This window comes from Protopterus annectens, chromosome 8.part1 (genome assembly GCF_019279795.1).
Source record: "Protopterus annectens isolate FY-2018-M chromosome 8.part1, PAN1.0, whole genome shotgun sequence".
NCBI classification, from domain to species: Eukaryota; Metazoa; Chordata; order Ceratodontiformes; family Protopteridae; genus Protopterus; species Protopterus annectens.
The window spans coordinates 76,783,418-76,809,409 of NC_056742.1; the positions used below are offsets into that span (position 1 = coordinate 76,783,418).

Genomic DNA, 25,992 nt, shown 5'->3' on the forward strand with positions numbered 1-25,992 from the left:
GCTATGACCTTTGTCATTTCTGCTTTGGCCCCAATCACCATTGCTCTTCAGTTTGTTAGGCTTTTGTCCCTAAAGTTATGTAGCAGACTCTTCTCTTTCTCTCGTTAGAGAATAAACGACTGGCCAAGGACGTTATGGAGGGTTTCAGGGGCCCTTTTGCTGATCTGTTTTTGGAGAGGAAGATTAGCAAGTCTAGTCATGAATCCTCTACAGCTGCACCTCTTTCCACTGATGTATCCCTTGATGTTAGTGAAGACCCAGTGTTATGTTCAGAGTTTGGGTCTGGTTCCTTGGCAGGTACCTTATCAGAAGCCATTAAGGAATCTGACCTAGGCATGTCCTCAAAGCCAGTGCAGACTTCCATTTTGGACAGAGAAGGGGACCATGGCTCATTGTAGTAATTCTCCAGTTAAGGAACTGATTCCAGAGTTTGTCACTGCCGTTAGGCCTGTGTTGGGTTCTATATCTTCTGAAGAAATGAATGTTAAGAAAAAAACAGAACCATACACTCAAGCCCTATTCTCTTAGTGTGAGATTATTTCTTTGGGCTGATTAAGGCTTTGATGGCTTTTAAGCCTTTCTTTGCTGTTTCTTTTCCTGCTTTCACATCCTGTAATGTTCAGAGTTAGGGAACACTTACCTGATTCTTCCTCTGATTCCTTTGCATATTCTATACAAATTACTTCCCCTTTAGAATATGCCTCTCCAGAGGAGTCCAGTGGGGGATTCCCCAGTGCTGTGCCTCCCGATGTTAATGTTTCACTGTTGCAGTCATCACCCGAGAGCTATTCCTGCTCTGGTAACCCTAGGCTGCCTGAATACCAGAGTCATTATTTTTCTGTCAGCTGCTGTTGCTTGCTGCCTGATGTCAAGTCATCAGTGCTATAAATGAAGGCAGCCAACGCCATTACATCAGTCTTTCTTGGTGTGGAGCCTGTAGCAGAAGCAGTTCATAAGTGTGCCAGTCAGTTGCTACCAGAGTTTGAATTACAGCTAAAAACATCTAAAGCCAAGAACCGCATTTATCCTTTTTTTTTTTTTGCACTAACTGATGTCTGCAAAAGTTAACAATTGTCTCGCATGTGGAAAGCAAATGCCACACAGACTTCCATTCATACTGCATCACTTTAAGCCCAGACCACGACATCCCCATTGCTAGTTCGGTGCCCTCTCTAAACGTGAGAACCATTCGCCATAGAGCTCTTACAGTAGCCAAGTATTTTCGTCTTCAGTCTTGGCATTCAGAAATGGTGTCTGCCAGCAAACTGTAGACATCCCGAAAAAAGACGCAAGGATAAACTTAAGACCACACAAGGCTAAACCTTCTGACTCCACCGCTAAGCACGTCATCAGTTCTCCAGAATTCATTGAGGTTCCTTCACAGTCCCTGATGCCCAATTTGGTACTTTCACAGGCTTCTGAGAGCCTTTGAGTCCAGTATGCTGCAGAAATCTTAGTCTTCCGAGCCCTTGGTTGTTTCTGCCTTGGGTCTGGAGCCGCAACGTAGGCACTGGCTTCCGAGGAGGTTTTTCACACTACCGAATCTAGACAAAAATGTCTTCTGCTCTGACTGTCGTTTCTCTTGGACCGATGGATATGCTTAGGCCTAGAAGCAAGGCCACTCCTAGGAAAACTACCTCTAGCCACCATTTCACTCCTGCTCCACCACCCCAAGCTCAAATTCATAAAATGGCAGAGGATCACCCTTATCAATGCTATTCAGGCCACACCTTCTCAAAGGAAAAGAAACCTTTCTCCTGAAATACTGACACAACAGGATTCTGCAGAGTCTGATTCTTCAAATTTTGAAGAATAACTTCTTGACTGCTTATGAGGTTTCCGATGCAGAGGAATCCATTTCTTCTGCCTCCCCTCCAGAACATCTTTTCCTTTGGGGAAATCCTTCTCTGGGAACATTTCCACTGGGAATCCCAGGACTTCCCTACATCTGAGAATAGGACAAGAGTTTCTAGATTTGCTCCAGTACAGACCCTTGGCCATCCCTTCAATGTTAGAGGTTGTTTATGATGTCTTCCATGGATCCAGCTTAACTCTTGACACCATCCCACCTGCTCCCTGAAAACCTGACCGTAGTAACAGATTTTCCAATACCTGTTCAGAAATCCTGCTGCAAGCCCAGAGGTCATTATACAGGGGCCAAAAGGAGCCAAGGCTAGTTCTGCAAAGAATGCTATTCCTTCTGACAAGGACTCCAGACCTCTGGACAAGTTGGGTAAAAAAGTATACACGTCTGCAACCTTGGCTTTCGGGGCACTCAACTGTCAGTTCCACAAGTTAAAATATCAACCCACTTTGGAACTATTAAAACAAAAGATTTCAACTTCCGGACTGTACCAGTTCGAAAGAGTTACCAAATTTACTGCACTTGTCAAGTGGCTAAATCCTCATTACACTGAGGATATGATGCCCTAGAAGCCTCAAGCAGGGCAACAGTGTCAAGATCTGTCATTAGGAGATGTGCATGGTTGAAGGAACCTCTCCCTGATCATGTCCTATCTAAATAACTTGATGCACCCCTGGATAAGGATCACTTGTTTGGAGTAAAAGCAGAAGAGGTGTTTAAAAAGATGGAAGACCTTGCAAAATCTATGCAAGCAGTATAAGATTTCCTTCAGTTACAACCTCCTAGGTTCAGCAGGAATTTTCCCTCAAAACTCTTGTTCCTGCACCTAGCAGACGGGGGTAAAGTAAGCCCTGCAGGGACAGACCACCCAAACAGTGGACCACTTTGCTCCAAAGGCAGGAAATTGTAAGCCATCCTTTTATGGCAAAAACTCTCCGTGCCTCCCCCTCCTTCCTTTGCCCCCTCTTCACTCACCAAAAACTAGGAGGAAGGCTCCCCTCTGCAAAGAAAATTGGCTTTCTGTAACAAAGGACCAATGGGTCTTGAAGGTTTTTTCAGGGATGCAAATGTTCCTTCAACAAACTCCAAATTCTAAGTGTACCCAGGCTTGCCTCCAGATCAGTGGGCAGAGATTGAAACCAATCCAAACTCTCATATCCCAGGGGTCAGTAGAACCTGTCCCCTCAGATCAAATGGGCAAAGGCTTTTATTCCAGACTATTCCTTGTTCCCAGAAAAGAGGACACTTGGTGCCCCATCCTGGATCTATCCATTCTCAGCACCTTCATAGTGGTTCCCAAATTCAAAATGCTAAATTTGTAGCAGCTGCTGCCTGTGCTGACAAATGTCTGCTTAGTTACCCTAGATCTAAAAGATGCCTACCTCCACATCCTGATAAGGGAATCCTGCAGGAAATTCCTTTGCTTAAGAGCAGGCTCACCCTTTCAGTTCTGTGCACTACCCTTTGGCTTATGTACTGCTCCCAGGGTATTCCCCAAATGCTTAGTCCTGGCCATAGCCTTTTGCAGACAGAAAAATATACAATTTTACCCTTATCTGGATGACTGCCTCATTCAGGCAGAGTGCATAGAAAAGCTCCTCAAGGACCTCCTCTTTGTCAAAACCCTCCTAACCTTCTTAGGGTACACCAACGAGAAGTCAAAGCAACACCCTCCAGGAAGATAATTTTCTTGGGAGCACTGCTGGACACAGCATCCCAAATGGCCTTCCTAGCCCCAGAAAAGCAGAGCTTCCTGCCTCTTTTACCCAGCTGGCTTCCAGAAGTCACCTCACTGCGAGAAGTTCCTGCAAGCCTTGGGGTGCATGGCATTTTGCATCTTTCTAATTCCTCTGGCCAGGCTTCACATGAGTCAGTGGTACCTAAAGAACCATTGGTGTTGGCACACTCTACCTCTAGAGACTGCTCTCCCTCTGATCCCCTGTATACGAGCAGTGTTTCTCTGGTGGGCAGGGGCCTGTGCCAACCACAAGGGTCTTTCCTTCACCCAACCGGTCACACCATTACCACCGATGCCTCAGACATAGTTTGGGGTGCTCACCTAGAAGGCAGATGCACCCAAGGTCTTTGGGATACCCTGCACCTTCCCTTACACTTCATTCAGAAGGAAATGATGGCAGTACAAAAGGCTGACATCCTTTAAACCCAATCTCAAGCCAGGGGTTCTCCTTATCAAAATGGACAACACGGCAGTGTGGTACATCAGCAAAGAGGGAGGGACCCAATTTTGCCCTCTGTGCAGGCTAGCCATGTACCTCTGGCTGACTGCCTCTTCCATGGGACTACACCTGATAGCCCAATACCTACTAGGGATCAACACCACCATGGCAGATCACTTGAGCAGAAACTTACTGGACCCCCACTAATGGCAGCACCACAGAAAAATATTTTTAAAAATAAACTCTGGCGTGGTTGAGTCCAGATTTGCTTCACATCTCAACCATCAGCTGAAAAAATTCTGTACCAGGGAGTATCACTGCCTAGCATGGAAGGTGGATGCTTTGACCTTCCCCTGGAATACCCTCTGTGTACGCATTTCCTTCTCTGCCCCTTATTCAAAAGGTACTAATCAAAATAAGGGAGGAGACCAAAGGTCATCATCTTTGCTCCAGATTGGCCCAAGCAACATTGGTACCCCTTACTGCACCGCCTGACCTTTAAAGCTGCCTGGGAGGCTTTAAAGGTCAGGCGGTGCAGTAAGGGGTACCAATGTTGCCTGTCCTTTAAAGCTGCCTAGGAGGCTTTAAAGGTCAGGCAACATTGGTACCCCTTACTACACCGCCTGACCTTTAAAGCCTCCCAGGCAGCTTCCCCTGATCTCAGACCTCTTCTTGTGGGGGGGGGGGGGTGCTGCACCCAGACTTGCAGACTCTCAAACTGTCAGCATGGCAAGTAAGTCTAAAGGCAAACTAGGGGCCCTTTTAAGCAAACTTGTCCTAGACATCAGAGGCCAGAACGCCCAGCAGCAGAAAATCATATGCAGGAAAATGGAAAAGATTCTGCTCCTGGAGCCAGTCCAGAGAGGTCAATACCTCACAACCTTCCAGCCCTCATCCTCAACTACATAACAGAGCTACTTAATAGTGGCCTCTTCTCTATTAAAATCCACGCCTCAGCCATTTCAGCTCATTTTGATACAGAAAAGCCCCTGTTCTCCCATCCTTTGATTAAACAATTTCTCAGAGGGGCTTCTAATATCAGACCTCTCAAAAGGCCACCCACTCCAGCCTGGGACCTGAATTATGTTTTGGAAAAACTAACTTTACCACCCTTTGAACCTGCTGCTTCAGCAGAACTAAGATGCCTCTCCTTGAAGACTGCTTTTCTCCTAGCTATCACCTCAGCTACAAGGGTTTCAAAACTTCATGCACTTATGGCCACTGAACCCTTCATCTTCCATGCAGACAGGGTCTAAGTAACTCTCATGCAGGCCATACGTCTACCCATCTTCTTTCTTACCCCTCAAAACAAGGGGGAGAGAATTCTGCACTCGCTAGGCGTGCACAGACTGATCAGATACTATCTGGGCCATACTAAACCCTTCAGGAATACAGACCAACTACTTGCCAGCTTTGCTCCGGGGGCAGGCGAAGCCCGTTTCTCAAACAATATCCAAATGGATATTGCACTGCATCCATTTCTGCTACACATTACATGGGACCCCCTCCCACAAGTCTGTTCGAACCCATTCAACTAGGGCATCCTCCCCTTCCACAGCATTCCTCTGAGGTTCTCACCAGGGGCATTCTGGAAGCTGCCACCTGGACTTCTGTCCATACCTTTACCAAACATTACCACCTACCTCTGTTTTCTAAGGCTAGGGGAGGGTTTGCCTCTGCTGCTCTGCAGGGCATGCTTACCTATTCCTAGGTCTCTTACTTAATCCTACCACCCCTCTCCTCAGCTTTTGGAATCCTCCCACAGGTTATGGCTGCAACAGTGAAACATGAACAACATAGTATAGTTGTAACATAAATGTAGATGTTCAGTGTGTTCACTGTTGCAGTCCTAGTTTCCCCACCCTCCTTCCCCCTTATATCTTTCTTTATGGAGACATAAGTTTCTAACTGTGGCTTTTGGCCACCAGGACCACTTGGGCCTCTGTTTAGGGCAAGAATAAACGATGCAATGGTGTCAGCTGTCTTCCTTTATAGGCACAGACAGCCTGACATCAGTAACATCTACATTTATGCTAAGTGTATACAACTGTACTTTTTGCAATCTTTCCTGGATGCTTTCACTTTCTCTAAGGCTCCTGCTTCAGAGGCCAGACAGGTTCTACAAGGTGCCAGATGACTGCAAGTTCTTGTATGCATCCTTCAGCTGATCAGTAGTTTTGTTTTCCAGGATTCTTGGGGTCTTTCCATTATCCAACAAGTATATTTCATGTCTTGGAAAAATCTCCCTCCTTCCATGGGGGTTTCACAGTCCCCCACATCCAACTGTACCCGTTTCCAAAGTTCTAAGATTTGCTATCTCAAGGCACAAATCAACAGATGCCAATGGATCAGAGGCAAAGGTTTTTATTCAAGAATGTTTCTTCTCAGAAAGATGGTCTTTGGAGACCAATTCTGGTTCTTTCCCACTTATCCTGAAAGTGTCATCTTTCTGCATGCTGACTTTAGACAATTTCCCTTGATTTCCCCCTCAGTCTTGCATGGCCTCTCTAGACATCAGAGATGCTCATCTTCACACCCCTCAATCCTGTTTACAGAAAATGTTTGCATTTCTCTGGATTTTTTGCACTTTCAGTTCTCTGCCTTGCCTTTTGGATTTTCAGCTGCCCAAAGGGTATTCATAAAGTACTTTACCCCTGTGATTGCTTTTCAAAGGCTCCAGGATATTCGTGTGAATCCATACCTAGACTATCTTTTTTTTTTTTTTCTTTTTTCTGGTTCCTCTATCAGAACAGCTGACTCAGAATCTGCAGTTTGCCATCCTTTTCCTACAAAGTCTAGGGTTCACCATGAGGTTCAAATAATCTTAACTGTCCTTTTCACAAGGCCTCGTCTTTCTAGGGTGCAGGTTCAGAACAGACCTTAAGGCTTTTCTTCCAACAGACTAGATTCAGTCCCTCACTTCCTCCAAAAACCTGCATCTCTGTTACAGCCATGGAGTAGGCTTTATGGCATCCACAAAACCCATGCTACCTGTTGCAAAACTCCATGAGGAAACTTCAGTAGTACCTAAAATCAGTTTGGACGCAGCATTCTCTCCTCCTGGAGTTTGATCCCTCTTTCCCATGCCTAAAAACCAAGCTTCTTTGGTGGCCTCCACAGCTTGCTCTGATCTAGGGCTTCCTCTTCATCCGCCCCAGGCTACTCAGCAGTTCACGGATGCCTCAGACGCAGGTTGGGGGACATCATTTACATCAAAGAAGGTACAGGGCCTTTGGTCTCAAAGGAAAGATTATAGCAACATCAAGGAAATGAGGGCTGCTGTGCAGGCCTTTCATCTTTCAACCAGGTCCTCTAAGTGTTTAGACATCACCAGTTCTCTGGTATGTCAAGTGGGGGGAAATAGTCTTACCTTCTTTGCAGGTTAGCTGTCATGGCATGGGATTTGGCAATTCAGTACAAAGTAACTCTTCCAGTGGTTTATATCCCTTCTGCTCAAAATATTGTGGCAGATGCATTGTGGGTCCGTGACTCAATTCACTGAATGGATGCTACAGTGATGTGTTTCTGGACTTGACCACTGGTGGGATACTCCTCTACTGAATCTGTTTGCCTCCCCTCTGAGCAGACAACTTCTCTAGTTTTGCACCAGACTCCCACATCCTCTAGTTTGGAAGGTGGACTGCTACCTTTCCTGGAAGGGGATGTTTCTTTATGCATTCCTCCCCTTTCCTCTCATTCAGAAAGTCCTGCTGAAGATTTAGCAGGACAAACCAGACCTCTTGTTGGTGACTCCTTTTTGGCCAAGACTGCATTGGTTCCCTGTTCTGTGTTTAGCCAAGGGCAATCAGAGTGGACCTGCTGTGGACCTGCTCACACAAGACCAGGGATCTCTGCTTCATCCACATTATCAACCCTACAATTGACACTGTGGGTGATCAACTTTTGATTCTTTTTTAGGCATCTTTTTTTCTCAGGACATGCTTACGGTTCTGTAGGCCAGGAAGCCCAATACTAGCATTGGTTCCCTGTTCTGTGTTTAGCCAAGGGCAATCAAGAGTGGACCTGCTCACACAAGACTAGGGATCTCTGCTTCATCCACATTATCAACCCTACAATTGACACTGTGGGTGATCAACTTTTGATTCTTTTTAGGCATCTTTTTTTCTCAGGACATGCTTACGGTTCTGTAGGCCAGGAAGCCCAATACTAGCATTGGTTCCCTGTTCTGTGTTTAGCCAAGGGCAATCAAGAGTGGACCTGCTCACACAAGACTAGGGATCTCTGCTTCATCCACATTATCAACCCTACAATTGACACTGTGGGTGATCAACTTTTGATTCTTTTTAGGCATCTTTTTTTCTCAGGAAATTTTTACGGTTCTGTAGGCCAGGAAGCCCAATACTAGCAAATCTTACTTGTCGAGGTGGAAGAGGTTTTTCAATCTGGTGTCCTTTACAAAACCTGGATCCATTTTCAATGGATGTTCCAGTGGTTCGTTAGTTTGTGTGCATTACTTAACAGTGGTTTGAAAGATCACTTGTCAACTGTTTCTGCACGTCTTTAATCTCCACCTTTGGCTTCCAAATTGGAAGTAAAACTTGGTAGCCTTCATATTAAATCTTCCAGGAAACCAGTCCACCTCCTTGGGATTATGTTTTAGAGAAGCTTACTGTGGCCTTTTTTGAACCTGCAGCCTCAGCTTCTTCCAAGTTTTGTACATTGAAAACGGTTCTGTTAGCTTTAACTTCTGCGAGGAGAGTTTGAGATTTGGCAACTCCACAAGGATAGGGTCTCTTTGCATACCAATCCTTTTATACCTAAGGTGGTGAATGATTTGTCTTTATCTATTCAATTGCCCACTTCCCTTCTCAGTCCTCCCAGTGAAAGGATATTGCACACTTTACCTTGGATGTGCATAGACAACTCAGATTTTATTTGGATAATAATAAAGATATCTGGCTGATCAGCTGTTTTGTTCATCCCAGGGCTCTGGGTTTGCCTGTCTCTAAACAGACCATTTTGCCTTTGATTTCTAAGTCCAATTGTTTTTATGATTTCCATGGTAAGACTCCTCCTGCTCCTGTTAAGGCTCACTCCATTCGGTCTATGGCTTCCTCAGGTGTATTCATTAAAGGCCTGGATACTGACTGTTTTTGAGGCTTCTACATGATCTTTGCATACTTTCACCAGTTACAAATTGGACAGTTTCTAGATCTAGAGCAGGGTTTGCTAGAGCCATTCTCCATGGCTTTGTTGAAAGTTCTGTTCAAAAGTTAATCTTCTCCTTTCTCCTACAGTTCCTACTAAGTTTTGGTATTCACCCACATGAAAACAATACTGCAACATTGAATAGGAGGACTTAGAATAGTTGTGTAAAATCTTACTATAACCGTAAATGTCCTTTTCTATGTTGCAGTATTCTGTCCCTCTTTCCTTGTACAGCTTGTTTCTTTCCTTGGATGGAGTTTAATTGCTCCTTGGGTCTGGTGTTCCTTCTGGGCCATTACAGTTCTGAGGATGGTACTTGCAGATGTCTTTATGGCTGTCAGCACGTGTGACGTTCCATGTACCTTGTAGTAGCTGAAAGCTGTATGCTGGCTGGATGTCTGGTTGCTTGGGCAGAGGACTTCCACATGTAAAGAATACTGCAGTATAGACCAGAAGAAAATCTGGTTGTGGTAAGATTTTACACCACTATTTCCCATCCTTTTAATTATATTTTGCTTGAATGACTACTTTGACCTAAACCTTGATCTCTATTTGAAGCACTGAGGGGTATAATGGAGTAGACTTTAGTGAAGCTACTTTCTGGGGAAAGTTTGCCTGCAATACTGCATTTGGTCATATGCAGTCTATTGTACTCTTCAACACCTACTTGCATTTTCCACCAAGTATGTTTGGTGCAATGGTAGTGCTGTTTAAACTAAATTAGTTTAGAGACCTGGGTAGAGATGAGGGTATGTTTTGGGAAGGAATTGTGCATGAACTTGGTACACTAGGAATTGTTCATCTGTTTGGTCAGAGGGTATTTAGATCATGAGAGTTTTGACAGTGGCCCATGATGTACATCCAGTGTTTGGAAATGGGAGACCTTGGGTCTGAGGTTGGAGCAGTTGGTATGAGCAGATTGAAGTAAACCTCTAGAGTACACAATGCTGTGGATTTCTGTAGACTGTTCTTAACTAGTCTTTTTCTTCCCCAGGATTTGACAACTTTGAGCAGCTACTCAGCGGAGCACACTGGATGGTAGGTACACTTTCTGAATTTGTCTGGCATTTTCCCTTGTCTTCTGACCCTGACAAAGTTAATTTTAATCCAGTGTTAAGCATATCGCATGTTTACTGCTCTTTTTACAAAAGGCCATGGATAAGTGCCCTGTTTTGAAGCATCCTACACAGGCTGAGAGGCACTGATTTTTGTTCCAACTTCTTTAGGTCCATCTGGAGTGCTGTGAAGTGATGCAAGTAGGTTTGTGCAAATGGTTATGGCATTGTGGAATCTGACACTGCTTAGTCCTCTATTTTGACCAGCTCATCTACACAACAAGAAACATGACTGAACCCTATTTATGTGGCATATGACATAACTGAGCAGACTGCGTTTAAAGTGGCAGTTGACTAGAATCGCTACCTTTCTTTTTACTTTGCCCACTAGTTATGAATGTTACATGCTAGTTTCATAATATGCAGTTGCATATTGCATAGTAGTCTGGACACATGAAACACCTTTCATGAATGTTTCATATTAGCCTAGTACCAACCTATGAACCTATCGGCCCTAGGGCCTATAAAAGCCTAGCCATAACAGTTCCCTGGATATTTCTTCCCACAATATTTACTTCCCTGGACCCCTGTCTAGCAGGGCGATTGACATGATCCGTGGGGTGAATTTCTGATCTCCCATCCAATCAAGGTCCCTTTTGAAGAGGGCCAAGGAGGTGCTCTGCTTGACATGTATGGGCAGTCTATTCCATAGTATGGGGAGTCTCTGGGTCAGGAACCCATCTCTCCAGCCTGTTTTGTTCATTGTGATGACAAGGTGTAGATCCCTGGAGTGTGTGGCTCTGAGCGATTGGAATTTCTGGAGCATGTCCAATAGCTCAGGGTTTGATATGGCCTTGTATGTTAAGCAGAGATCACCTCTGAGTAGACTATATGCCACAGAGTATAGCTGGAGATTTTTTAGACTGTCAGCATATGGCATCTGCTTTAGGCCTGTGATTATTTTACTGAGGTATTTCTGCGGCCTTTCCAGCTGTTGCAGATGTCTTGTGAGGTATGTACCAAACTGGGTGTTTTACTCTATAATGGGTCTGAGGGATGAGTACAGTGGGACAATGACCTCCTTTTTTTATGGACTAAAAGCCCTTGGTGATGTATGCCACACAAGGATTTCCTGACTGTTGTGACAATGTGGTTATCGAAGGTGAGACCACGGTCCACCTGTGTCCCTAAGTCTCGAATCACTTTTTCAGTGTTCAGTGTACTGCCACCTGTGTGGCAATTCATGGGTACATGTTTTTTCCCAAAGGGGATAACTATACATTTCTTGGCATTAAGTTTGAGCCCATGGCTCTGGCACCAAGCATCTTTCTCTAAGGTACTTTTGTAGAATATCCGCATAACTTGGAGATTCAATGGCTCCCTGTTCGTAGTCATCTGCGAACTTTGTTAGCCAGAGTCCTTTAGTGTTGGCCTGTACTTCAGAGAAGTAGATGTCAAACAAGTGGTCCCAGGACTGAACCCCTGAGGTACTCCACTTGTCTGGAGGTGGATTTGGAGTTGGCTACTTTTACAGTCTGGGTTCTGTCAGTACGCCAGTTGGCAACCCATCATGATGTAGGGATTTATGCCCAGCTTAGTAAGTTTATCTAGGATTCTAGAGTGGGGGATGATTTTTAAGGCCTTGGCGAGGTCCATATAGGCTGTGTGGATCGCCTTACCCTTGTCCACAGCTCTGGAGACTGATTCGAAGAAGTCAGTCAAGTTTAGGAGACTAGATCGGCCCTTCACAAACCCAAACTGGGTGGGGTCCAGTGTTTGAAGGTTGCCAATGTCTTTGTTTAAGTTCCATGATAATGTGTTCCATGCCCTTGCAGATCAGGCTTGTCAGACTGATGGGACGGTAGTTCCTGGGATCCAAGGTGGATCCCACCCCCTTGTGGAGTGGGTTAATTATAGCTGTGCGCCACTCAGTGGGCATAAGCCTGAGGTGAGGCTATGATTAAACGTGACACTTGGGTGAGGTGCCAGTTATTTATTTATTTCAGTTTGGTGACCAGGTAAGTCCACTGGGCCCATGAGTGCCAGTTTTCATTGGAGGCCCGGGGAGAAGCTCCAATATAACATAAAACATTAGATCCAAAAGTAAGTTACAAAAATAAAGTACAGTTTACATGAATAAACATTCTGTATCCGGCTTGGTTGACAAAGATAATTTTGATGCATCTGGAAGACTGTACTTTGGAGAATCATTTAGGAAATGCCTTCAAGTGTAGTAGCATTATACATTAAGGAAACTGTTTACATGCATTCATTCGACATAAGCCATTTACAATATTTGCAAGGTAGATATAGTATCTTCAGAAGCAATTGCAGAGAGCTAGAGATAGCTCGGGGAACTAGTTGTTGGGGTGTTAGAGAGATTAGGAGCCAAGGAGTAACACCTCCTTGGGGGAGTTGTTAGAAAGAATTAGAGTGAAAGCAGGTGCATTTCCATTTGGAGTGAAACTAAGTGAAAAGCTGGGTTTTAAAGTTTTCTGAGTTATTGTCCTAAGAGTGGAAGGGAGAGAATTCCATTTGTAGTTCATTTTGTAGTTCATGTAGTACACAGCCCAGGATGTCATCTGGTCCCATGGATGCTGTATTCTTAGCTTTGGAGAGTACGGTTTCTACCTGTGTGGCTGTGATCAACTGAATTTGGCAGTCTTTTGGTATTGAGATGGGCCCTTTAGGGGGTGAAGTTGGCACTAAATCGATCTACCAGGATATTGGCAATATCTTTGGGATCAGTATATTTAATGCCATTCTGTTGTAGCTCAGAGCAGACCTGAGCATTGCCATTTAGATTCTTGACATAACTATAGTATGCCTTGTGGTTGTCTATTTTCGTAACTAGCTTTTGAGGATTTTGAGGGATCTCTGCTTACCAAGGCTGTTAAGGGAGTATTTTTGCATCCTGTGATTTTCCTCTTCTGCAACAGTTTCTTCTGTTGTATAGTTTGTTTATGGCAGGGGACCACAGGATTGGCTTCCTTTTTTTGGAGGAGAGCATCTTGGTTCTGTTTGGGATGGCACGATTCATGCTGTGTGGATGTGCTCCTACAGTGCCTTGGTGTAAGATTCAGCTGTCTAACTTTCAGACCCAGTGTGCATGGGTGTCATGAAGTTTACTACTTTTGACTTGAGTAGCATGAAGTTGGCTTTGGAGAAATTTTTTTAGAGGTTTCCATACTGGGGGGTGGGATGTGGATGTCAAGGGTGATGTGATTATGGTCAGACCTGACCAATTACGGGGTGACCAGTGGTGTGGAGCATCTCCCATGTTGGCAATGACCTGGTCCAGGATATTGGAGCCCCTGGTGGGACAATGGATTAGTTGATCCAGGGCATTGGAATTTATGAAACGTTGGGAAAAGGTGTTAGTACCCAAGTAGTTTTCCCAGTTAATGGCAGGGTAGTTGAAATCACCCAGTATTAGGGTGTTTGGTTGTATCTTAATATTTTTCAGTATGTTTAGAAAGGTATAGTGAGAATATTGGGGCATGGTGGGGGGGGGGGATCTGTAGCAAGCTACAATTTGGATTGCAGTCTTACCTAGTGTTGCCCCTGGATAATTTTAGATTCATTGTGTTGGACAGCTATCCTGGAGGTGTGAATATCCTTGGTGAATATGTACACTCCTCCACCTTTAGTGTTTCGGTCTTGGTTTGGTGGCTGAAAAGTGTGGTAAGAGTTGTAGTCTGGTATTGCAGCAGTGCTCTGGAGCCTTGAACCAGGTCTCGTTTACTGCATAGATATCTGTTCTCCATTTTTAGTAGTGCCTTGAGAGTGCATTTTGAGGTTTAGACTTCTAGCATTTAGTAACATTACCTTCAGATTTTGTGTGCTTATCTGTTGCGGTGGTGGTTTTGTCCTTTGAATCTTGGCTAAAAGTCACTATAGATGTGGCAAGAACTTTAGCCAGTAACCTGAATCCCAGGGTTGACAGATGCAGACCATCTCTGGCAAAGCATCGTGGTTTGTCTATCATGTCTTCCCATGCAGACAGATACTGGATCCCCTTTGACACCAGAAGCTTAGCCAGTTGAAGTCAAATCATTTTGTCCTTGTACTGTGGTAATCTGGGCGAAGGCAGGATGCTACTCTGAAATAGCCTCTGCAAGGCTCGAACCCAGGACCCTGTACACTAGTCACAGTAGTATTCTGCAAAATTTGGCAGAAGTTTGTACCCAAAAAGGATACTTCTGCTTTAGTAGAAAGTTGAACTTCATATAACACTAGCTTTACAGTGTTTGTTTTGGATAGACTGTTAAACCCTCTTTAGCAAGTTTTAGTGGTCACTGACCTCAGTCATATAACTGAAATGTGAAGTTGCTAGTGTGCTGAACTGCCTTTGCATTGAGGGTGTTCACATGGTCCTGATTAGTATTCTACATAATAGCGACAGGCAGAGGCAACTTTGTCATATTCATTGTCTGAATAATTGTATTTGCATCAGAAATGGCTTGTACTCATTCTGTGTTGCATTTTTCCACCTCTGGAAAACTACTGCTTTGGAATGGTCTTCCTGTTGGAATTTCTTGTAGTAGGTCTAGTCAAACATGTTTGGACTTTCCAGATGGAAATCTTGCCCATATATGTCTGTTCTGATTTTGTATAAGCATCTTATTGTAATTAGATGCGTTGCTTGGTAGAGGTAGTCTGTAAATTTGTAAACAAATGTCAGCTGTGGCTGATGAGACCATGAAAGATTGAACTGTAAAATGCTTTTTACAGTGGCTAGTTCAATTGCATTTTCCCTTGATGGCCCCCTACTGTGCATAGTTATGAAATTCTGTGGCTTCTGCACCGGAGTTAATGTACCTTTGCTGCTGTATTACATGAGCTGTGTATTTGTCTCGGATGGAGTGTTCAGACATCTGCTTGCACGGTTCAGATATCTCAACTTGCATTGTTGATGCTGCTGTAGTTTCTGCAGTTGAAAAATAGCAAGAAACTACACAAACACAATTTTGTATTGCCTGGGAGAAATGCATGCCTTAAACCAACAATATCTGCTTCAACACAGCCATCTAGCAGGAGATTAAAGGCTGGATGTCCATCACAAGACGCTGTGGAGAGTGACCCATGCAGGGATCTTTTTGTGCAGTTGAACAGCCACAGAAACTGGTGTTAACAGGCCGCCTTGTATATTCCATCTCTTGCTATGGGTTGCCAGATGTTTAGCTCCCGTCTCCCAATCAAAAGCGCAGGAGAGGTTGTACCCCCAGCCACTGTTGTGAATACTGCTCTGTTTCAATTGACCTTACTGCATTAGGAGTCTGCAACTTGACTTAAGGCCTGACAAAGCAAAGAGTCTTCCAGCAAATGTTTTATTCCGAGTTTGGCTTGGGGAGACTCTTCTCTTTCCATCCTCCCAATTTGAGTAGCTGATTTGTTGTTGCTGCCTTCATAATGTTTGGCTATGAAGCTTCAGGATATTGGCTGTGTAGTTCTGCAGCAGCTGGGTGGACTGCTCTGCAAGACTGTGGAAGGCCACTTTCTCTTCCAGCAAGGAGATCTGTTACTACAGATAGGGTGCTATCTTTAGTTGCTTGTCCTTTCTCTGAGCTCTGTTGTACTAATAGCTCATGAACAGGCTCGGACTACTAATCTGATGGGTTGTAGAGTCTCTTTCCCTGGAAGTAAGACAGAGCTGTTTTTCCTTTCTTCTGAAAGGGATGGGAGGATTCCCTCCCATCCTGGACCTCTGACTTCACTGATGCCATCTGGTATCTCCAGGTTTTTTTTTGGTGAGTAAGCAGGTGTACCTTTGCTGCAGGACATCATTTGTGGTGTGTCTAGACATGGATGACTCCTCATTTTCAGGAGGACAGACTGCTCCACTTTGGGCTGAGCTTACTGTTGGATGGCTTGTGCTGAAGGTGCTAGACATTGTGGCAGAGGACTTACTGGAGAAATTTGGATGACTGACCTTATGGTGGCCCAATAAGGGGACTTCTAGGAGCAACATTCAATTGAACCCTCCAGTGGTTGCAGCCTCTAGGGATCTTTTTTAAAACGGTAGCTGTGTCATAATCCAACCCTTTGTCTTTTTATGCAGAGCTTGGATACTGTCTCTTTTAGAGATGACCCAGTAGGCTTTGTATCTGTTGTGACCTGGGTGAACGTGCCATGGTGGATGTGAATACTCCCTTGTGCTGTTTTGGCCTTGTTGGCTGTTTGTGTAGTAGTCTGAAGTTGCGTGCCTGTGGGTGGGGTTGCTGAAATGAATGGTAAGGTGCTAATGGTTGCAAAGTAATGCACTTGTGTACTTCTGTCAAACCTCTATCTTCAGGTTCTAGTATTGGCGGTGACTGTATCCACAGTAGCCTAGCCAGCAGCCTTTATTTGATAGGGAATGCTTTGGATTATGGAAGTCCACTTGGTTCCTCCCAAGAGCACACCAAGTGGGGGATGGTGGTTCAAGCCAGTTAATTATACAAGGTTATTATATTTAAGATGGTAAGGAGATGGATGCATTGTCGTTTTATTCGCATAAGACTCCTTTAGATTTTACTTATTGTTTTCAGCACTTGTGATATTTTCTTATAGCCTAACCCCGTAGTGATTTAAGTAGTGTAGACTAGTGCAGGAATCTGTCCCAGCACTGCAGTTTTCAGGTAATTGAAGCCGTAGAATCTGTGTGACAAGTCTTCATCTGATAGACTTGTCTTCAGTATTTAGGCACTTAAATTGGATGTATTTGATGGCATTGTTAAATATCTTTTCACACCAGAAACATAGATGGAACTGACTTTGAGCAGACTGGTTAGCCCTTAAATTGATTCTGCACTTTTTCTGTGTAAAAATTGATAAGCATGCTCATGCCATGTTCCTTTTTGACTGAGCTGGTGCAGTTTTTAAAGTTCACAAGATGCTTATCTTTCACTTTGGGGTGAGACTTTGTTTTAGAAATCTGTGCTTTTATTTAAAGGGGTCAGATTTCTACTGTAAGGAGTTTCAACTGTTAAACACACACACGCACACACACACCCCCCCCCCCCCTTCGGGTACAGCCTTGGCCTAGTGTGATACGTGAATAGGTTGCTTAGACCAGCTTTTATCCTTTGAACAAGGTGCGTTTTTAAAATGGCTTTGTAGACCCTGTCCTAGTGGATGGCAAACAGTCTTTCCACCAGGTCGCCAACTGACCAGCTTTTATCCTTTGAACAAGGTGTGATGTTCTTCGTGTTTCACTGTAGCAGTCATTATATTTGGGTAATCTGCTGGCAGGTTGCCCTCAGTCGGCCTGAATTCCAAAGTCTTGGGTCCTGCATTGGTTGCAGTCTTCTCTTCCATGATGTCAGGGGTATAACATGCAGCCAACACCATTTTCTTTAGTCTTTCTTGCCGCGCGGTGCCCGAAGCAGAAGCATTTTGCAAGTGTCAGTCGGCCGACTACGGAAATATTCGAGTTTGACTTTCAGAACCGAAGTCTTCACTAAAGCCAAGTACCCCGTTGGGGAAACATTTTTTTTTTTTCTTGCTTTTTACCAATGTCAGAAAAAGTTAATTGCATTACTTGTGGGAAGCAAATACCTCCATAAGGATTTCCATTTATACTGTATTCCTTGCCTAGGCCCTGATCACAACGTGCCTGGCTCAGTTTTGTGCTAGATTTAACCAATGCACTATTAAGCGTCTGAATATTTTTCCATCAAAGTATTTTGGAAACTGATTTAACTACTCGGAAATGTTGTCTGATTAGCAATCAGACTACAGGAGTACATAAAACGCAAAGAAAAGGACAAAGGCAGTTGAGATCTAAAACTGACTAAGTTTCAAGTCAATTGCTGGTACTCTGATATGCTTTCGCAGCCCCTGATACCCGCTTCTAGAGTCACAGGCCTCTTACCGACACCCATGTGGAGTCCGGCATGCTGCAAGATACTCAAGGTATTGGGCCTACTGATGTATCTCTCTCAGATGGTTCTGGAGCCGCAGAGCAGGCACCGGCTTCTGAGGGTGTATTCAGACCAACATTTATATATCCAAGAGACGACAGCTGCAAAACCAAATAAAAAGGCAACTTCTAAAACTAAAGACGCATGAGCCACGTGCACAGGCCTTTATGCCTAAACAGATTATCAAAATGTCTGAATACCTTATTACCTTGATCAGGGGTACCCATCCCCCTCCAGGTATGAGGCCTAGGCAAGACACAGATTATGAATCTTCAGATCCAGTTTCTATTTCTTCTGATTCCTCTTATCAGGAATTATCTGTACCTCTCTGAGGATTCTAATGCAGAGGAGTCTATTCCATCTGCATCTTCTCCAAAGGATTATTCATTTGGAGAAACCTTTCTTACTTTGAGGGAGCATTTTCACTGGGAGAGTCGAGACTTCTCAGAGGCTCAGGGATTTCCTTCTCCCTCAGCACAAGCCTTTAGCCATTCCCCCTGTTTTAGACATTGTGGATGATGTGTTTTCGGAGTCAAGCTTGACCCCTGACTCCTTACCTCCCAGTAAGCCTGACCGATATTACAGGGTCCCTGGCTCACATACATTTTTATTTAGAAACCCTGCTGCTGAACCTGAAACTTTCACAGGGTCCAAAGGGAGTTAAGGCCTCAACATCAAAAAAATCCTACCCCCTCTGAGAGATTCAAGGGCACTAGACAGATGGGGGGGGGGGTTTATACATCTGCAACCTTGGCAGTCGGGGCATTAAACTGTCAATTTCATATGCTTAAGTACTAACAACATGTTATGGGATTGCTGAAACAGAAAATTGTTTTCAGAAAGTGCAGAAAATAAAGAATTGCAGGAATTATTGCATGCAGCTGAACAAGTTGGAAAGCATACTTTACAATGTGGCTTAGATTCCTTCGAGGCTTCCTGCAGGGCCTCAGTTACTGGATCTGTGATTAGGAGGCATGCCTGATAAAGGAACAAAATTTGCCTGATCATGTTAAAGCTAAATTGCTTGATGCACCTTTACAGCATGATTCTCTGTTTGGTATTGAGGCAGAAGTGGTTTTAAAGAAAATGGAAGACAAAGCTAAGTCTATGCAAACTGTTAAAGACTTCTTACAAGTGCAGCCACCAAGATTCAGTAGACACTGGCCTACAAAAAATTGGTCCTTTCCTGTGTCAGAGCTCAAAGGGGCAAATCCAGACGCCCAAAGGGTTCCAGATACCAGGTGCAAGATTCATATAGGTCAAAGCAGTGGGGCGCATCTACCTCCAAATCAGGGGGAGATAAAGCGCAAACCTGCAGAAAACGGTCCCAGTGACTTCCCTCTGCCTACACCAAGCGCTTATCTTTTGACAGCACCCTTAGGGGGAAAATTAGCACTTTTGTTCAAAATTGGCAGTTAATAACCCAGGACAAGTGGGTACTAAGCATAGAATCACAGGGATAGATTCCATTTCCACACTCTGCCAATGGCAAACTGGCCAGATCTGCCCACAAATCAATGGGCAGAGGCACAGAAACAGATTACGTTCCTCATGGATATGGGGGCCATTCAACCAGTACCAGAACAGGAAAAAGGACAAGGATTTTACTTGACTGTTCTTGGTACCCAGAAAGGACAAGGCCTGGCGGCCAATACTGGATTTATCAATTTTGAACACATACCTGGATATTCCAAAAATCAGAAAGCTGACTTTGCAGCAGCTTCTGCCCATGCTGGGCAAGAATGCTTGACTGGTGACATTATGCCTAAGAGGCATACCTGCATGTCCCAATAAGACAATCGTGCAGAAGATACCTCAGATTCAAGGCTGGCTTAATGCATTACCAATTCTCTGCACTGCCCTTTGGCTTATCTACTGTGCCCAGGTCTTTACAAAGTGCCTGGCACCAGTAATTGCATTTTGCAGACAAAGTATACAAATATATCCTTACTTGGACGACTGTCTCTTTCAAGCAGAGAACAAGACACTCTTCTTCGACACCTGGCATTTGTGAAAAGGCTTCTAACATGCCTAGGGTACACAATAAACGAAAATAAATCACAACTGGTATCCTCAAAAAAGATAACATTCCTGGGTGCAAGCTTGAATAAAACTGCCCAGATGGCGTGCCTTACGCCAGACAAAGGCCAAAAGCCCAGTCTTCTGCAAGTCGCATTCTGCAGGCTCTGGGCTTCATGGCATCCGGCATCCTACTAATTCCATATGCAAGATTGCATATGAGGAAACTTCAGTGGTATCTAAAGTTTATGGAGTCAACATTCACACAGTCTGGAAACAATGATTCCTCTCATTCCCTGCCTGCAACAGGAGTTTCTATGGTGGGCAAAGGCCTGTCACCACAACATGGGACTACCCTTCACTGTACCCCCTGCCAGCCAAACCTTAGACTCATCAGATTATGCCTGGGGGGCCCACATGGCAGGAAGATGCATTCAGGGCATATGGGCACCAAAACAAATGCATCTACATATCAACCAGAAAGAGATGCTAGCTGTTCAAAATACCCTAACAGCCTTCAAGGATTTGCTTCATCCAGGACAACTACTGATAAAGATGGACAACACCACAGTCATGTGGTATATAAACTAGCAAGGGGGCACACACTCGTACCCCCTTTGCAGATTAGCCATGGCACTGTGGAACACAGCTTTGACCTACCAAATACATCTTCAAGCCCAATTCCTGCCAGGAAAACAAAACACACTGGCAGACGATTTAAGCAGAAACCTTATGGATCATCACGAGTGGAAACTAAATCCACAAGTCTTCAGTATGATAACAGAGAAATGGGGGAGCCCAGACAATTTGCCTCTCCTCAAAATTATCAATTGAAGAAAAATTCTGCACAAGGACCCATCACAGACAAGCATGGAAAGTGGACGCCATATCCTTCAGTTGGAAAAACCTGTCAGTTTACGCCTTTCCTCTTCTACCAAAGATCCTCCTAAGTCAGACAAGAGAAGCCAAAGATATTAATTGCCGAGGCCTGGCGCCTCCAATACTGGTACCCAGTCCTAAGGAACTTGTCTCAATACCCAGCATGGACCTTGCTTCAAAGACCACAACTACTGTCCCAGCAAAACCATCAGATCCTGCACAATCGACTACAGACTCTAAACCTGGCAGCATGGCTAATCATGTGATCATACAAACCGCTCTCAGTAAAGCTGTGATGGATGTCATTTTGGAAGCCAGAAGGCCTAGTACTAGAAAATCTTATGCTGGCAAGTGGAAGAGATTCTGTGCTTAGAATCAAGCACAAGGAACTGATACAGCAGAACCAAATTATTCCTCGGATATTACAATACTTAACTGAAATGCTTGACAAAGGCCCATCTTTCTCATCAATCAAAATCCATGCATCTGCCATTTTGGCTCATTACAACACAGCCACCAATCTTTTCTCATCCTTTACTAAAGCAGTATCTGAGGAGCCAAACATTTAAGCCCCCCTAGAAGATCACCATTACCTACATGGGACCTCCAATTATGTTTGAAAAGCTCACCCTGCCTCCATTTGAACCAGCTGCTATCGCTGATACAAAGTTCTTATGGAAGACTGTTCTGCTACTAGCAATTACTTCAGCAAGAAGAGTTTCAGAGCTATAGGCCCTCATGGCTGTAGAGCCTGTTATCATATTTTTTCCCGGACAGGGTGTCTGAGGACAAATCTTACTCTTATGCCTAAGGTGGTTTCCAGTGTGGCTCTTAACCAAACAATTCACCTGCCAACTTTTTTATCCAAATCTGCGGAATAAAGGGGAGAGAATTCTGCATTCCTTGGATGTACACAGACAGCTAAGATTCTACCTGAGCAGGACTAAAGCTCTAAGAAAAACTGAACAATTACTAGTGTCATATGCTGCAGGATCAGAAGGAAAGGCTATTTTAAAGCAGACCATTTCAAAGTGGATAAGCCACTGCATCCATTTCTGCTACTTACACCATGGTAAACCTGTGCCCAAGAGCATTAGGTCTCATTCCACCAGAGCTGCAGCTACTTCAGCAGCCTTTCTCAGAGGAGTACCAACCAAAGACATTCTAGAGGCTGCTACTTGGAGTTCTGTTCACACCTTTTACAAAGCATTACCATTTGCCTCTCTACTCTTAAGTCCAGGGCAGGCTTTTCCACTGCAGTGCTGCAGGGCCTTGTAGCCGCACCTAATGCTGTTTAGCTCCAACCTCCCAACCATAGCTTTGGGATTCTACCCAAATGACTGCAACAGTGAAACACTAAGAACATAGTACAGTTGTGTACACTTACCATAAATGTAGATGTTTGAGTGCATTCACTGTTGCAGTCCAGGTTATCCTCCCAAAATGTAATGACTGCAACAGTGAATACACTCCTCCAGCATCTACATTTATGGTAAGTGTACACAATTGTACTTTTTAAAATGGCTTTGTAAACCCTGTCCTAGTGGATGGCACTGTCTTGCCACCAGGTCACTAACTGACCACTGGCCGAATAGGTCAAAGTACCACTTCACCCAATGAGTGGCTGCATCCGGTGCCTTTATGCATTTCAAGCACATTGAGTTGCAGTATTGCTTTAACCATCATTCCAGAATTTAGGCCTGCAACTTCTAGAACTTTACTTCTAGACAAACGCCAAAGACTTTACCTTTTTGAGAGGTGTTATTGCTGCTTTAGAGTCAGATGTGGAGGACTGACACCTAGTTGACATACTAGGTCTTCTAGAACCTTTTGCAGTGGTTGCTTATCCTTCCAGTGTCCTGGAAGCCCTTAACCAGGATCAATGTTTTTCCTGTGGGTTGGGAAAGTATTTCCTTTTATTTTCTGAAGGTGTTGGGCAGTATTCGTTGAGATCAGGATGATTGGACTGCAGGAACTAAACACACCCCAGACTTGTGTACATCCTGCCCAGTATGCAGGAGCTAGTTCTGAGCTGGAAAGCTTTGAGGAGGAATCCAGCAGTTAACTATTATAGAGAATTTCCATGAAGGCAAGCTGATCTTTTGTGCCTCTTCTGGTATTGAAAATGGATTGGAGTCTTGAGGTTTATGCTGGCATTTCTTTGCACAAAGTGCTGTTGTATGAAGGGGAAAAGCTGTGACTACAGTCTGGTGACTAGTTTAATTAGTGGCTGAAGTAATTTGGGGTCGGTTTGAGGAAGGAGTGAGTAGTCCAGTACCAGCATAACCCCCCCCCCATAGTGGGGGATAGATGTAGTTTGACTTGTTGCATTGCAGACACCTTGGAGGAAGTGTCTTGCATGTAGCAGTCTTGGAGAATAGGCATGGCCCCTGCCCTAAATGTTTAGCTTTGAGAAGTCTGCTGGATTGTGTATTCCCTCAATGGAAGATCTTGCGTACTTTGTTTGCATCTAGCCACACAGGGGGTGGTTAGGACTGTGTAGGGAGGGGAATTGGCAAACTGGTCTCTTGTGAGCTCTCCATTTGAGAAAGATGGGTCTAGCTCATTGCAGGAGGGCTGTTGAGTAGCACGCAATGGAGATAAAAATTATAACGGTAGTAAGGATACCCCCCCCCCTTTAAAATGTTTCGGATTTTAAGCTTCTCTCCTGTCTTTTTGAAATTAAGCTTCCTGTTCTCTAACATTTTCAAGAGTCCAGTGGTATGTGGAGCAGAAGGAGAGAGCTGAGGAGCACTGCCATCTTCTGGTGGGGTCAGTAGGGTTTTATGCTTACTATCATCCCACAGCCCATGGTTGGAAAAAAGCCAAACTGGGCACCCATTACTGGTCCCGTGTGTGCACTTCTACACATGATTTGAAATTCAGCTCCACTGCAGTGATGGGCAAGAGCACCTTGTGATGCCTGTGCACTGGCCCAGCACTCAACTAGCCTCTATCCTTACCACTAGCACCAGTGCAGTGATGGGCAAGAGCACCTTGTGATGCCTGTGCACTGGCCCAGCACTCAACGAGCCTCTATCCTCACCACTAGCACCAGTGAGGGGCATCGGTGTAGGGAAAGGATGATAAATGCACACAGTGAAGTGCAATTTTCTTAAGAGCACACAGATCAGTTTGTCTGGGGCTGGTTTCTTCCCTTTCTCTCCAGGTCCCCAGTAAGACTCCCCACTGGCACAGCATTAGGGTCTAGATCTCCACCTAGTGGGCAAGCTAAAAACCTCCAGCACCCTCTGTCCAACCAGTGCTTTGTGTCCCTGCCCAAGTAGCTGACACTCACTTTGAGGTAAGAGTTATATACAACTGCACAGCCACTCCTGGGAAAGGCTAGCACAGGTTCTCCAGCTGTGCCCCTTTTACCCAGAGTATATGGTAGTACCGGCTGCCACCACCCACTAATATCAGTTAAAGGCCCTTCTGAAAGGGTGTCCAATTAATGTGCAATGTTATCCAAATGGTAAGTGTGACCGAACAGTCAAATTATTTGGAGTGACTTGGTACAGCATCACTATATACATGCAATGTACTCTTAGAGCTTAAATTATCTCTACACAAAACAGCCACAGTTGAAAGGTTTAAAATATTTAATAATAATAATAAAAACACAAGACAATACTTGCTGCACAGTGCTAGTCAAGAGTTGAGATCACAGAGAAATACTTAATACTGTACACAGAAAAACACTTAGAAATATCTAGGACTTAGGAAGATTAGACTGAGAACACAAGAGCAAGACCGTGCTGGTGGTGATGGATGTTCTCAAGAGAAATGCTCAGAGTTCTCTGATTCTCTTTAAATTGATTACACAGAGCTGCTTCACATAACATCATTCTTCTCTGGTGTTCCCAGGCCAACAAACTATATTTACGTTCTTTACACCTAGTCAGAAACCAGAGCAATAAGGGCCATTTATACATGCAAATTCTAGCCATTAACTCTGGTCTTAAAACAATAGGCAGGATGACTCCTAGACGCATCTGCTCCGAATTTTGACATCAAAGAATTGACTTAGCTTTGTTACAGCAGAGTGCACGGTTACATTTTTGTAGTTCAATATTCTGTGCAGTCTTTTCACATTTAAGAGAACAAGTCTGTGGCTTGCATTAATATTTACAAATGACAGAATTATCTACCAAATTTTATCTGGCTAGGCAGGCCACCTTCACCTATCTTCACACACTTATCCTCAATAGTTTGCACAACTGCTTCACTTTTCCTGCCTACACCTGGTGGCAGGTATACATTGGACTGAACTACCTTCCTCCCTCTGATGGACAAGCTATACAGCTTCATTTCTGTACTTTTCCCAGGCTTGTAGGATGGACCCAGGACACCAGGGCTTACAACCAGGATTTCAACCCTTTTGTGATGGAGCAGTTAAACATTTAAATCAACATAACACTTGGGTGTTGGCTTACTTCCAGGAATAATTTTATGCAGCATGTTTTATACTCGTATCACTTTTTTTGCAACTCCAGATTCACTTGATTTAGAAGACCCAGCATTTGGTTTGCCAAATTTCTATAGTGCCAGTTATGATCAGCAGACACCTGCTGCTGCCAATATGACGAGACAGGACTGTCTCAGTCCCCCACTGTTGCCACCAGATTGAGCTGACTGTCTTTGAGTATGTTGTAAATTTGCACTGCTGTCTCTTGTAAGAGCAAACGGTGGCCAAACGGTGGCCACATCCAAGTAAGCTTTACACTAGCCAGCCGGCTGCTAAACAGGTTTAAACTCATTTGCTGCCAGGATCATGTGCCCAGCTCCATGACTTCCAGTACTGTCGCATCAAGAGTACCAGAAAACTTCAGACTGTTTTGCATATGTGCAGTTTTCCAGTTTTACTGGAAAGGCTAATTACTTCTAGTACCTGTGCACCTGCCCTAATTTCACAGTAGCATGCT

The 25,992-nt window shown here is 44.3% G+C and overlaps 1 protein-coding gene across 1 annotated transcript in view; it reads left to right on the forward strand.

Moving 5' to 3' along the window:
• GPI (glucose-6-phosphate isomerase) overlaps positions 1-25,992 on the forward strand; it is a 236,822-nt gene that overhangs the window by 119,503 nt on the left and 91,327 nt on the right. Inside the window, exon 11 of the mRNA XM_044081684.1 lies at positions 10,205-10,248. Within this exon, the coding sequence (XP_043937619.1) occupies positions 10,205-10,248 (44 nt within the window). The remainder of the gene's footprint in view (positions 1-10,204; positions 10,249-25,992) is intronic.